A 13,784-nucleotide genomic window follows, 5' to 3' on the forward strand; every position below is an offset into this window, starting at 1 on the left:
GATCTGTTTTCACTTTGACAATAAAGAGTCTTTTTACTGACCAGTGTGTGTTCAAAAAGCCAAATTCAATCCGCTGTGATTCAAAGCTGTATAAACCGTCCAAGGGAGTGAATACTTGTTACAGGAGTTGTAACTGAGGTACGCACACACCAATATGAATGCACTCAGCCACAGATCCCCATCTTGCTGAAGGTGTTCCTCTCACCAGCCGTTCTCATCTTCCTTTTCCAGTCTGTGTGCTTTACATTCAGGGCATCGAGTCCAAGCAGTGGAGGGAGGTAAGCCCGCACCCGTCCTGGCTTTGCATGATGCGCTTGTTGCTTGCGAATGCATGCTGGTACGCCTATGACTGGGCTGCATGAAGGGCCGTACTGTTCTGCATTGCTTCAAATTGCATTCATGTGTGCTCTGTCAGGCACCTTGCGAATGGTGCTTGCTGGCTGTGAAAGGCGGCACATATTAAAGAAAGTACTGATTGGTTTAACAAGGCTTATCTTGCCCAGCTCTACCCTGTGTGCTAGCCTGCCTGGACTGCGCCATGATCTTTTTGCCCATCCACAGTAGTTCAGCAGCATGAGGCTCTTGTTGTCTCACTGCATGGCCTAATTGTTCTTATCGCTGCAAGCCAACCTCAATCTGTGGATCTCTGTGAGCACTTGGGGCCCACTATGGTGGGCTCATCACTGAGGTCAGTATGACAGGCCTGCCTAATGCCAGTGAAGTTCAAGGTGCTGTGAGTGACAACACTTCAGATCTGATCCCTTCACTCCCTTAAATCGCCAGCCGCCTACGCGCGACATGACCCACGGAGCCTGGAACAGCTGCAAAGTTATTTTTGGGATTGCTGAGTGATTCCCCTGCAATTAAAAATCAATGGTACAGCTTTGCCAGGAGTCAGGATAAAGAGCATTGACTAGCAGCAGCACAGCAGTAAGAGGGGCACTGCCAGTGGACAACTGGGCACGCAGGGAGCAGCACGGTGAGGACCCTCGACTAGCTTCAGGTGACACTTTCACTGGGAGCAGAAATGAAGCCTGTGGGGGGAGGAGGAGGAGGAGGAGTTGGAGGAGAAACTTCCATAGACATACACGGAAGTAGAACATCTGCTCATATCCTTCAGGTAGAACCTCATCCTCCTCCTCCTCCTCCTCCTGCATTCATTCCATGTGTGGAATCAACTTCTTGCTGCCTTTGCTGCTAACTTTATTCAGATTCAGATGGCACCCCACTTGTTGGCATTCACTTCTAACCTTCATTGGTTCACACCATCTGCACGCTTCCTTCATATTAAAGTTTTGTGGTATACTGCAAAAGTTCTGAAAAGCACAACTTTTGAATTGTTACCGTACCAGCATATTGGGGTTTTCAGTGCCAGAGGTAAATGTCAGCCTCCTCCACCAGCTTCGTTCCCTTGACACACCATAGTGTATACAGTATGTGGAAAAACATCTGTTCTGTAGACTTCACAAACAGAAAGCAGAGGCTTTGATGCTATTGGGACTTAATGGGGCATCGCCCACCTTATTGCTTCAACATGGTTGGGACCTTGGGGGGATGGAGACCTCCCCTCTGTATTACTTGGATGATTGAATACTTCAACAACAGAGAGATGCACAGCAGCATACTGCACCACGGAGGCTGGGGTAAGACGGTGTGTTTGGGGGTTTTGGGGGGTTTGGAGGTGCCTATTATTTGCATCAGAAACATTTTAATACTGGTACTGAAGTCTGAAAGTTGGTAGTGATACAGAAGTAAAAGTTTAGGAGGAACACTACTGCATTTTAACTCAAATTCACCAGACAGCAACCTTTGTGAAGTCAGACAAGAAGGGCCAAATGCAACCCACCCATATCTACCTAAAATTCACCAGGTTGCGTCATGGTGTACACCATCTTCTGCCGTGCTACACCTTCACCTAATTACATTTGATTTGTCTTATCCTAACTCATTCCTGCTGCACTCCACATGTCATCTGGCTGCACCTTCCCTGAAACTGACGTCCCATTAGGTGTCTTCAAGTTGTTGGGAATGTTAGAGTATACCTAATGCTACAGAACAGACTCCAAACACCAAGAACCCAGAACTTGAATTCAGTTTTGAAAGTGAGTGAACTCACCCCTATAAAAGAATCAACAAGGCTGCGTAATACATACAGGTTTAGAATTAATAAGGCAGCACCTCTCAAGCGGGACACCACCTGTAACCTGGCCACATCCGACCTAAAATGAAACCCTCATCAGTCAGGCAGTATAACATCTTAACAAAGCTGCATATCTCATAAAATGAATTATGTTGTACTCAACTTGTAACCAACTCGTATGTTTACTCAATTTAGCCACGACTGCTCCTGTTGTCAAAGCAGGCGGGCCGCACTTCCCTTGCAAATCGCCTAGACTTATTCTAAGTCTATTAGAATTAACAGGGTCATACTTGTTTTACGTTAGCCCGGGTGCCACAGCACCGAACGCCAGGCAGCTGCTTCCCCACATTTATTCTGATCACTCCTCTCCTACATCACGCAGACTGGCTGACTGCGCCTTCCCTAAAATTCATCAGGCTCCACAGCCCCTCGTAAATTTGAGCAGGTCAACAATTGCCTTCACATTTACTAGAATTGAGAAGGACAAGCTTCTCCTACACCAATCGTGGTGTACACCATCTCCTCCCCTAGTTTAATTTCTGTGCTCCTCTCCTAAATCATTCATGCTGTACTCCACATGCAATCTGACTGTTCCTTCCTTAAAATTAATGAGGCTGCACAAAATCTGCAGTCTGTCCTAAATTTAAGCTGATTTAAGACCACAAACATGGTGCAGGTTTATTTGAGTTACTAAGGTAGAGCTTTGTCTGTGCCAGTCGTCATGCACATCACCTCCTGCCAGGCAGTGTCTATTCCTAATTTATTCTGATTGCTCCTCTCCTTAATCACACATATTGTACCCAACTGCCTGGCTGTCCCTTCTCTAAAATTCAGCAGGATGCTCAACATCTATGATTTGGCTGAATGAACTACACTACGGATTAAGCATGTGGCTCCTGACCTAAAATGGAATACTGTACATTTCACACCACCTCCACCCTGCTGGTTTAATAACTCAATTTAGTCACACTGCACATATTGTAAAATCAGTCAGGCTGCATTTTTTTTAAATCAAGAAGGTTGCAAACAGCTTTAGATTTATTAGGTTTAACAAGGAAGAACTTCTCCTACACTAGACATGGTGCACATCACCTCCTGCTGGGCTGCACCTTCCACTAATTTAATTTAATCTCTCTTCTCCGTAATAATTCATCTCGTAATCCACATGTGATCTGGCTCTACCTTCACTAAAACAGCTCAGCCTTCACCATATCTGCAGTCTGGCCCACCTCTCCTAAATTTAAGCAGACTGAACGCCACCTGGACACAGCGTACATGTTTATGAGCGTTAATAAAGTAGATCTTTACTCAGCAAGCTATGGTGCATGTCACCCAAGGCTGGATTAAAATCTTTGTAGAGACCCTAAACACTTAAAAGGTTTTGGTGCCCCCATGTATATCTAATTCAAAATATGAACAATAATAAAGTATAAAATTAAATTTTATTTTTTGCAATTAAACAAAATTTGGAATAAGATGGAGGGATGTGGGAGCCCCTTTTTGTGGAACTTGGTTCATCTGCACCATTTGTAGTTGTGCACCACATGATAAATCTGGCAATGAAAAATTTCTGTGGTGCCAAATCCCCCCAGTCCCCCCCCCCCCCCCCCCCCCCCACACACACATACTTTCTTTGATTCCTTAAGCATTTGCTTATTTTGCTTAATGGGTAATCCAGCTCTGATATCACCTCCAGCTAGGCAGCACCAACCCCAAATATAATTTGACCGCACCTCTTCTACATCAGTCACACTGATACCATCCCTAAAATTCATCAGGCTGCAGAACATTTGTGGTTTAGCTCACCCCTCCTAAGTTTAGGGAGGTTAGAGAGTCAATGGAGGCTCTGATTGGGGCTCTCGATAGACTGAGTGAGGAGTCTGAGTGTCTGGACTTGCGAGTGTTCTGGATAACAAACCAAGATCCAGGCCTTTAATGGCCTCTTGGGCACAGCCATCAGCAGTGTGTCTGTCTGCGGAGAGAGCGTCGACCACATTGAGAGGTTTAAATACCTCGACAGCGACATTAATGTTTCTGTGACTTTTCCTATGAAGTCAGTAGACAGATCTGAGAGCATGGGAGGTCATGAGGTCGCTGGAAAGGGGTGTGTGGTGCTCCAGATATCTCTGCAAAAGGATGAAGGTCCAAGTCTTTAGAGTCCTGGTGCTTCCAGATTTGCTATATGATTACGAGACATGGACGCCATCCAGTGACCTGTGACGAAGTCTGGACTCCTTCGATACTGTGTCTCTTCAGAGAATCCTTGGGCACTGCTGGTTTGACTTTGTGTTGAATGAGCAGTTGCTAATGGTGTCCCAAATGAGGCACCCTTCCTGCATTGTGAGGGAGCGTCAGTTATGCCATTATGTCCATGTGGCGTGATTCCCCGAGGGTGATCCGGCTCGCAGGGTTCTCATTGTTGAGGACCTGAGTGGCTGGACCAGGCCAAGAGGATGCCTACGTAACACCTGGCTGTTGCAGATAGAGGATCATTTCTGGAGGGTGGTACTGGATCTGCCTGGGGGGTTACCAACCAGGATCCTGAGCTGTTTTGTTGTGTGGTGGGTGCAGCTACACGCTGTACCAGTGGATGCTCCCCGACCTGACCTGACTTGACCTGAGACTACCTGGAAATAGCATTCATATTTATTAGGGTTAATCAGGTAGATCTTTACTCATCCTGTCATGGTGCACATAATATTTGGCTAAACTAAGCCCACCCAGAATATAATCTGTCTGGTTCTCTTCTATATTAGCCATTCTGTAAACTAAAATGTATAAAAAAAATGGATGAAAAGATCAGGGGCTTGGCGCAATATATCAAGGACTTAAGGGTCTGATGCCCCTGTCTCCCACTTCCACCATGCTGTACCCTCCCTAAAATTCTTCAGTGTGCACAACATCTGTGCCTTGGCTCACCCCTTTTAAATTTAAGCAGGTTGAACACCATCTGGATATAACTTAAATGCCCCTTGGGATTATTAAGGTTAGAGTCTTTTCTATGCAAGTCATGGTGTACACCATCACCAACCAGAATTCATCCACCCTGAATTTAATCCGACTGCTCCTCTTCTGTTTCAGCCATGTTGTACCTTCCGTTAAATCCTTCTGTCCTGGCAGAACATCTGAGGTTTGGCTCACTTGCTGTAAATTTAAGCAGGTTGAACAGCACTGGCAAGCAGTGCACACGTCCCATAGGGCTAACCAGAGAGAGCTTTTTCTCGTACCCCTACTTTAACCTGATGGTGTCTCTCCTAATTAGCCATGCTGTGCTCCACCCGTGATGTGGCTATGACCTGCTAACTCCATAGATGTTCTGATCTGGCTTACATTTAAGAAGATTTCACCTCTCCATTTACTCAATCAGGCCACACCTTTCCTAAAATCAAGCAGGTTCAGTAACAACTGAAACACCCCTGCGATTGATTTGGTATTGGGGTAGGCTGTGACCCCTCATAACTACGAATTGGATCAGGTTCAGGATAACGAAGAACACCTAATAAACCTCCTGCATGTTTCCCACTGATGCAGTATCTCTCCTAAATCATCATAGTTCACAGAAACAATGGCTTGCCTGCAGCTGCATTAAAATTGTTGAGAATTCCCACCGTTGGTAGTCTGGTTGCATCTCTCCTAAATATAATCAAGCTGTAGATCATCTGAAGCTTAACTGTACTTGTCATAAATGCAATCAAGCCGTGCACTGCTTGCAGTTCAACTTTACCAGCCATTAAATTATTCCTGCTGCACCTCTCCTAAAATCAATTAGGCTGCGTACCACCTCTAAACAGTCAGCATGCTGATCTCTATGTGCTTCTCCTCAAGTCATCGGGCCTGCACCTCTCCTGATGTCATCCACGGATGAAACATCACATTAACTAGAATTAATAAGGCGTTGGTACCCTTTATTGGCGACTCCAAGCAGGCCCTCTGTAAGTTAATATGGCTGGGCGAATGGATATGCCTTCTGATGGACTATGGATATGCCTTCTTCTCTTGTACTCGACTTTGGTGCGTTCAACATGTGTGGCAATGGATGGATGTTAAAGCAATCAATGGGGATGCTGCTTTTCTAACTTTCAGATTGATTTATCTTCTACTTAGCCTGCATGTCACCTGTGATCAGTTGAATTGTATGTTCTTTCCCCATCTGCATGGGTTTTCCTCCATTGTCCCCAAAGTTGAACTCCAAATTGTCTGTGGGCCCTGTGATGGACTGGTGCCCTGTCTAGTGCTCTTTCCTGCCTTATAACTATTACTACTGGGATTGGCTCCAGCCCCCTGTGCTGATGAATTGGACTAACTGGGCCTATAGTGCCAATAAAAAGTATGTGAACCCTGTGGAATGATCTGGTTTTCTGGATTAATTGTTCATAAAAGGTGATCTGATCTTCATGTAAGTCACAAGTAGAGACAAACACAAAACACGTACGCTAATAACACACAATTCTAATCTTTCATATCTTTATCGAACATTCACAGCTTGCTGTGGAAAACCTAAGTGGACCCTTGGATTTAATAATCAATTGAACCTCCTTTGGCAGCGGGAACCTCAAACAAGCACTTCTGGTAGCTGAGGATCAGACCTTCACAACATTCAGGAGGAATATTGGACCATTCCTCCTTACAGAGCTGCTTCATCTCAGCCACATTCTTAGGATGTCTGGTGTGTACGGCTCTCTTGAGGTCATTCCACAGCATGTCTGTTGGGTTGAGGTCTTTAAAGACCTTAAGGGGATTTTCTTAGTTTGAAGTCATTCTGTAGAGGATTTACTTTGATGTTTTGGGTCATTGTACTACTGAATCGCCCAGCTTCTAATGAACTTCAGCTGACAGACAGTCATCTTGACATTATCCTGCAGGACACCTTGATAAACTTGGAAATTCATGTTCTGCTCAATAATGCAATGGTGATCAGCCTCCCTCACCAGATGTCACCAATAGGATGATGTTTTCACCTTGGGATGCTGTGTCTTATTTTATTTCATAAATACAACTGCATATTCTAGACTGAACATTTGCACCTTAGTTTCATCAGTTCACAAAACTCATTCCCAACTGCATTGTGAACTGACAAGATGTGCAGTGGCTTCCTCCTTGGTGTTTTGCCATGGGCACCATGCCTGCTAAATGTCTTGTGTGTGGTAGACTCAAGAGATGTTGACCTGTTTCAGTAATTCCTTCAAGCCTTTTGCTGTTACTCTGGGGTTCATTTTTACCTCATTGAGCATTTCAAGTCATCTTCAAGGGATAGTAGCCGCATCTCTATTTATTTACATTACATTTACTTACACTGTATGGACAAACGTATTGGGACACCTGACCATTGCACCAACAGGGACTTTAATGATGTTGTATTTAAAAACATAGACTTTAATATGGAGTTGGTGTCCCCTTTTTGCAGCTGTAACAGCTTCCACTCTTCATGGAAGGCTTTCCACAAGATTTTGGAGCGTTTCTGTGGGAATCCGTGCCCATTCCATACATTTAGAAGGTCAGGCACTGATGTTGGACAAGAAGGCCTGCCTCACAATCTCCATTCTAGTTCATCCCAAAGGTATTCGATGGGATTGAGGTCAGGGCTCTGGACGGGCCAGTCAAGTTCTTCAATGCAGAACTCATCCCACCAGTGTCTTTATGGACCTTGCTTTGTGCATTCCTGGAATAGAAAAGGGCCTTCCCCCAACTGTTTCCACAAAGTTGGAAGCAAAGCATTGTCCATGTCTTGGTATGCTGAAGCACTAAGATTGCCATTGACTGAAAGTAAGGGGCCCAGCCCAAACCCTGAAAAACAGCCCCACATCATTATTCCTCCTCCACCAAATTTCATAGCTGACACAATGCAGTCAGGCAGGTAACGTTTTCCTGGCATCCGCCCAACCCAGACTCATCCATCTGACTCCCAAAATAGAGAAGCGTGATTCATCACTCCATAGAACACGTTTCCGCTGCTCCACAATCTAGTGGTGGTGTGCTTTACACCACTCCATTTGACTCTCGGCACTGGACTTGGTGTTAGGCCATGGAAACCCATTCCATGAAGCTCCCACAACACAGTTAATGCCAGGAGAAATTTGGAACTCTTCAGCTATAAAATCAGCAGAGCGTTGGCGAGTTTTGCACACCATGCACCTTAGCAGTCGTTGACCCCACTCTGTGACTTTACGTGGTCTTCTGATTTGTGGCTGAGTTGCTCTTGTTCCTAAACGCTTCATTTTCCAAAAATACCACTTACAGTTGGCCATGGAATATCCAGCAGGGATGGAATTTCACGCAGGTGGCATCCTATCGCTGTACCACGCCTGAAGTCACTGAGCTCTTCATAATGACCCGTTTTGTTTCACAAATATTTGTAAATGGAGACTGCATGGCGAGGTGCTTGATGTTATACACCTGTGGCAATGGGTCTGATTTGAAACACCTGAATTCAATAATTAAGAGGTGTGCGCCAATACCTTTGTTCATAGCATGTATTTGGCTGACACCTTTATCCAAGGTGACAACTGGTTCCATTTCTTTTGGTTTTCCAATTGGAGGACAGGCAAGGTAAGTGACTTGTCAGGGTCACACAATGTCAGTAGCAGGATTTGAACCCACAACCTCAGGGTTTGAAGTCCAAAGCCTTAACCACTACATCTCACTGCCTGTATTTATTTATGTACAATTTGTCTAACTGTGGCCTAATAAATATCGAAGATCTTTGAAATGATTTTGCAGCCCTTCCCAACCTCATGCAAATCAACAATTCCTGATAACAGATCTTCTGAGTTCTCTTTCTGGCAAGGCATGGTTTATATCAGCAGATGCTCCTTGTGAATAGAAAACTCAATATGTCTGAGTCACTTTTGTTGGTCAAAGTTTCCCTAAACCACACCTCCAATCTCGTTTCATTGGGTGGACTCATGGTTGGCCAACTCCGGCCTCCAGTTATCTTTTGTTGAAGTCATCAGCTGAGGTTCTCATAGACTTTTTCCAGCACACACCTGTAAATTTTTGAATGATATATTCAATATGTACAAAAAAATACAATAATTTATATACCATTAGATAAAACAGATTGTGTTTGTTCATTATTGGATCAGATCATATTTTAAGACAAATGTATACATGAATGCAGTGGTTTCCAAGGGTTTACATACTTTTTTTTTGCCACTGCAGGTGTGTATGCATGTACTGTAAGTTGCTTATCATTAAAACTAACTGCATGTTTTGAACTGAAAAATTTAATTCATCAATCATCAAACTTGCTCAATCCAGTTTTGGAATCATGGGGGCCGAAACCCAATCCTGCAGCTTTTTGTGTAAGGCAGGGGATGGACTTTTAGATATTTTGAATGAAAGTCACTATATTAAAAGCTTTTTTGTTTTTGGATGTACTAATGATAATGTGACACCTTTCCTAAAAAGCATTTTACCTACAAATTAAATCTTTTCCACTTACACCTCTTGCTCACCATTCAAACTGAGTTATACACTCACTGAGCAAATTATTAGGAACACCTGCACACCTGCTTGTCCATGCAATTATCTAATCAGCCAATCAAGTGGAAGCATAAAATCCTGCAGATACCAATCATGAAGTTGAGTTAAAGTTCACACCAAACACCAGAATGTGACAAAAATTGATCTGAGTGATTTGGACCACGGGATGATTGTTGGTTCCAGACAGGCTGGTTTGAGTATTCCTGTAACTGCTGATCTCCAGGGATTTTCACGCACAGCAGTCTGTGGAGTTAACTCAGAATAATGTGAAGAACACACACACCAAACCTGCAGTGAGAGACAGTTCTATAGACAGAAAGAGGTTAGAGGAGAATGGCCAGAATGGTTCCTGGTGACAGAAAGGCTACAGAAACTCAAGATGACCACTCTGTACAACTGTGATGAGCAGAAAAGCATCTCAGAATGCACAACACATCAAACCTTGAGGCTATTGGGCTACAACAGCAGAAGACCATGTTGGGTTCCCCTTCTGCCAGCCATGAACAGAAAGCTGAGGCTGTAATGGGTACAGACTCACCACAACTGGACAGATGAACACTGGAAAAGCAAAGCCTGGTCTGATGAATCTCGATTTCTGCTGAGGCACACAGGTGGTAGGGTCAACACCTTAAATCCATGACCACAACCTGCCTTATGTCAACAGTCCAGGCCGATGGTGGTGTAACAGTGTGCTGAATGTTTTCTTGGCACACTGTGGGGCTGTTAATACCAGTCAATCATTGCTGGAGTGTTGTGGCCTAAGTATTGTTGCTGACCTTGTGGATCCCTTTTTAATACACAATGGGTGGTCAGAAAATCGAGAATACACCTTATGAGACGGATTTAGGAGTCATAGTGGACTCTAAGCTATCGACTTCCAGACAGTGTTCAGAAGGCATGAAGAAGGCAAACAGAATGTGAGGTTATATAGCGCCTTGATGTGTGTAGTACAAGGCCAAGGAGGTTCTGCTCAAGCTTTATAATGCTCTAGTGAGGCGTCATCTTGAGTACAGTGTGCAGCATTGGTCTCCAGGCCACAAAATAGACATAGCAACGCTAGGAAAGGTCCAGAGAAGAGTGACTAGGCTGATCACAGGGCTACAGGCGTTGAGTTATGAGGAAAGATTAAAAGAGCTGAGCCTTTACAGTTTAAGCAAAAGAAGATTAAAAGGAGACCTGACTGAAGTGTTTAAAATGAATTAAGGGAATTACTCCAGTGGGTCGAGACTGTGACTTTAAAATGAGTTCATCAAGAACACGGGGACACAGTTGGAAACTTGTTAAGGGCAAATTTCGCACAAACATTAGGAAATGTTTTCTTTACACAAAGAACAATAGACACTTGGAATAAGCGACCAAGTAGTGTGGTAGACAGTAAGACTTTAGGGACTTTCAAAACTCGTCTTGATGTTTTTTGGATGAAATAAGTGGATAGGACTAGCGAGCTTTGTTGGGTTGAATGGCCTGTTCTCATCTAGATCGTTCTAATGTTCATGGCCACAGTCTACCTATCTTCTAATGGCTACTTCCAGCATGATAATGCACCAGGTCACAAAGTAAAAGTCATCTCAGACTGGCTTCACGAATATGAAAATGAGCTCACTGTTCTTCAGTGGCCTTCACAGTCACCAGGCCTGAATCCATTAGAACATCTTTGGGATGTGGTGGAACGGGAGAGTCGCAGCATGAATGTGCAGCTAACAAATCTGCAGAAATTACCTGATGCTGTCATGTCAATATGGAGCAGAATGTCAACGCAGTCTTGTGGAATCCACGCCATGAAGAAACGAGGCTGTGTTGAGATTAAAAGGAGGCCCCACTCAATATTACCATAGTGGTCTGAAGAATTTGCTCAGTGAGTGTATTCTTGTAGGCTTTGTAGTTGTGCTTCTGATTATGTGCTTTTTGAAAGGTTGCATGACATGCGTTAGTAAACGATTGACTGATCGATCAATCCCTAACAACCAGTTGGGCTTCACTGCTCCCACCTTTTGCACATCACATTAAGTCTGAATTGCATTCCTTTGTGCTTTCTAAAGCCTTAAGTAGTGATGTGCTTTGTGAGAGGCGCTTATACTGAAAAACATTTTATTGATTGATTGACCAATTAATTGCCATGCTGAGTAATCAGGTGTCATCGTTCCTAAGGTTCTTGTAGGGCTTCAGCGTTCCTTTGGTCTTGTTATGTCATTTTTAAAGCTAAGCTGCGCACCATTAGCTGTCCTATTAAAACTAAACTGCATCCTTGTGTGTTTTATGAATGACATGATGGACTCTTGAAAGGTACCATTTGTATCGATTATTCGATCAATTGATTACTAAATTCCTTTGAGCTCTGCCACTCCTGCTGTCATGTTTAAAATCTTTTCTGCTGTTAGGCTGCACACCGCCCAGGAACTGCTGGCTTGTTACTATTATCATGGTGGACTTTCCAAAGGGGGTGGCTATATGATCCCTAAAGTTCATCAGAACACACTCCAGATGTTATTGATCAATCTGCCTTGTCAGGCTGCAGTCCTCTTGTAACTCAGATGTGTGACTTTGGCCTCTGTGCTGACTCATCTTCAGGGTATAAAAGTCCTTCAGCCCCCTGGTCAGCGGCGTGGCGTCCTGCTGCTGTTGGAGCGCATGTCACAATTTGCTCTATGATGTTTTTGAATACCCAGAGCCTGACAAAGGTACTGGCACACAAAAGCTCCCAGGGGCTGACTGCATCCTTTTTTTTAGATTTTCCTATTGGATTGTATTGAGCCCCGAAGCCTTTACTTGAAAATGTCAGGACACAATGGGCCAAGGTGGCTGCAGATTCTCCATAATGAAGCAGCACAGGGCTTGTATCTCTATGGCAGATGTGTCAATGGACCCTGCTTGTCCTGCACTGGCATGTTAACCTTTAAGGGGCACAAAAAGGAAGCCACGCTGATTAAGTATAGCTCAAGGGTCTGGCCAAACTTCCACAATAAATCTGCTTACCCTCATTGGAGTGGGCCAAAGCAGCAGCAGGTGAGTCATGTGAAAAAGTAAGTGCGCCCCATGGAAACTGTGGACTTTTTCAATATATTTGAACTGACAAAGAGCAGATCACGAGGAAAACTGGCCTTTTCAGTCATTTATTCAACAAAAACATCAATAGATGTAATGATATGTTGGAGAAAAATAAGTCCATCTTTGGCCTCAGAAGCTAGTATTGCCCCCTTTAACAGAAATTATTTCTTATAGGCTGTCAAAAGAAAGTACAAATGCAACAAACAAGACAGACCTGATTTATATGAGACAAAATGGCGGTTTTAAAGTCGGGCAGAGGAAGCGATCTCATCGTGACCAGGACTGGAAGTGATACCATTGAGACCGGAACCAGAAGTGACATCATCGGGCCCGGAACTGGATGTGATGTTATTGGGACTAGAAACGGAATTTCCCGTAACTGGTATACAGAAGAAAGTGAGAAAGGGTTAGTGCACTCCGCCACCCACTGATCCGGCATGGAATTCCTCTCATTCGAATCCTTTAGCTGCCTCCCATGCGCATGTGTATGACAAGGCGTATTTTGTAACTGCCCACTAGTCCCTGATATCAGTTCAATGAAATGCTTCATTCTGTCTTCAATGCAAAAATCCTTCTGTGGCAAGGTGTTTGTGGGTTTTCTTGCTTGAACTTCTCATTTCAAATCCCCCCACAACACTGCAATTCAAATCAGAGCTTTGACTAGGCCAGTCCATATCCCTTCATTCATTTTTGAGCCATTCCGTGGTGGATTTACTAATGTGCTTCGGATCATTATCATATTGAAAGATCCACTTCAACTTTTGGACAGGTGGCCTTCACATTCTTCTCAAGAAGTTGTTGATATGATGCAGAATTCATAGTTGACTCGATGACTGCAAGCTTCCCATGCCCTAAGGCAGCAAAGCAACCCCAAACCAGAACGTTTTCACCGCCATGCTTCACAGCTGGAGTGAGGTTCTTCTCCTGAAATGCTGTATTGGGTTTGCGCCAAACATGTCTGCTGTTACTGTGGCCAAGCAACTTTATCCTTGATTTGTCTGTCCAGAGGACATTGTTTCAGAAGGCCTGGTCTTGGCTTAGATGGTCAATGAATAACTGTGGTCTTGTTCTAATGTTCTTTTTTAGACAGCAAAGGCTTTTTCCTGGCACTTCTAGC

The 13,784-nt window shown here is 44.1% G+C and overlaps 1 protein-coding gene across 2 annotated transcripts in view; it reads left to right on the forward strand.

The window, feature by feature from the left end:
- The window catches only part of LOC114647875 (copine-5), a 318,809-nt gene that overhangs the window by 70,209 nt on the left and 234,816 nt on the right, over window positions 1-13,784 (forward strand). For both annotated transcript variants that reach the window (XM_028796547.2, XM_028796548.2), the window contains exon 3: window positions 232-278. In XM_028796547.2, coding sequence (XP_028652380.1) covers window positions 232-278 — 47 coding nt within the window. The remainder of the gene's footprint in view (window positions 1-231; window positions 279-13,784) is intronic.

Source organism: Erpetoichthys calabaricus, chromosome 3 (genome assembly GCF_900747795.2).
Source record: "Erpetoichthys calabaricus chromosome 3, fErpCal1.3, whole genome shotgun sequence".
Taxonomy (NCBI): Eukaryota; Metazoa; Chordata; class Cladistia; order Polypteriformes; family Polypteridae; genus Erpetoichthys; species Erpetoichthys calabaricus.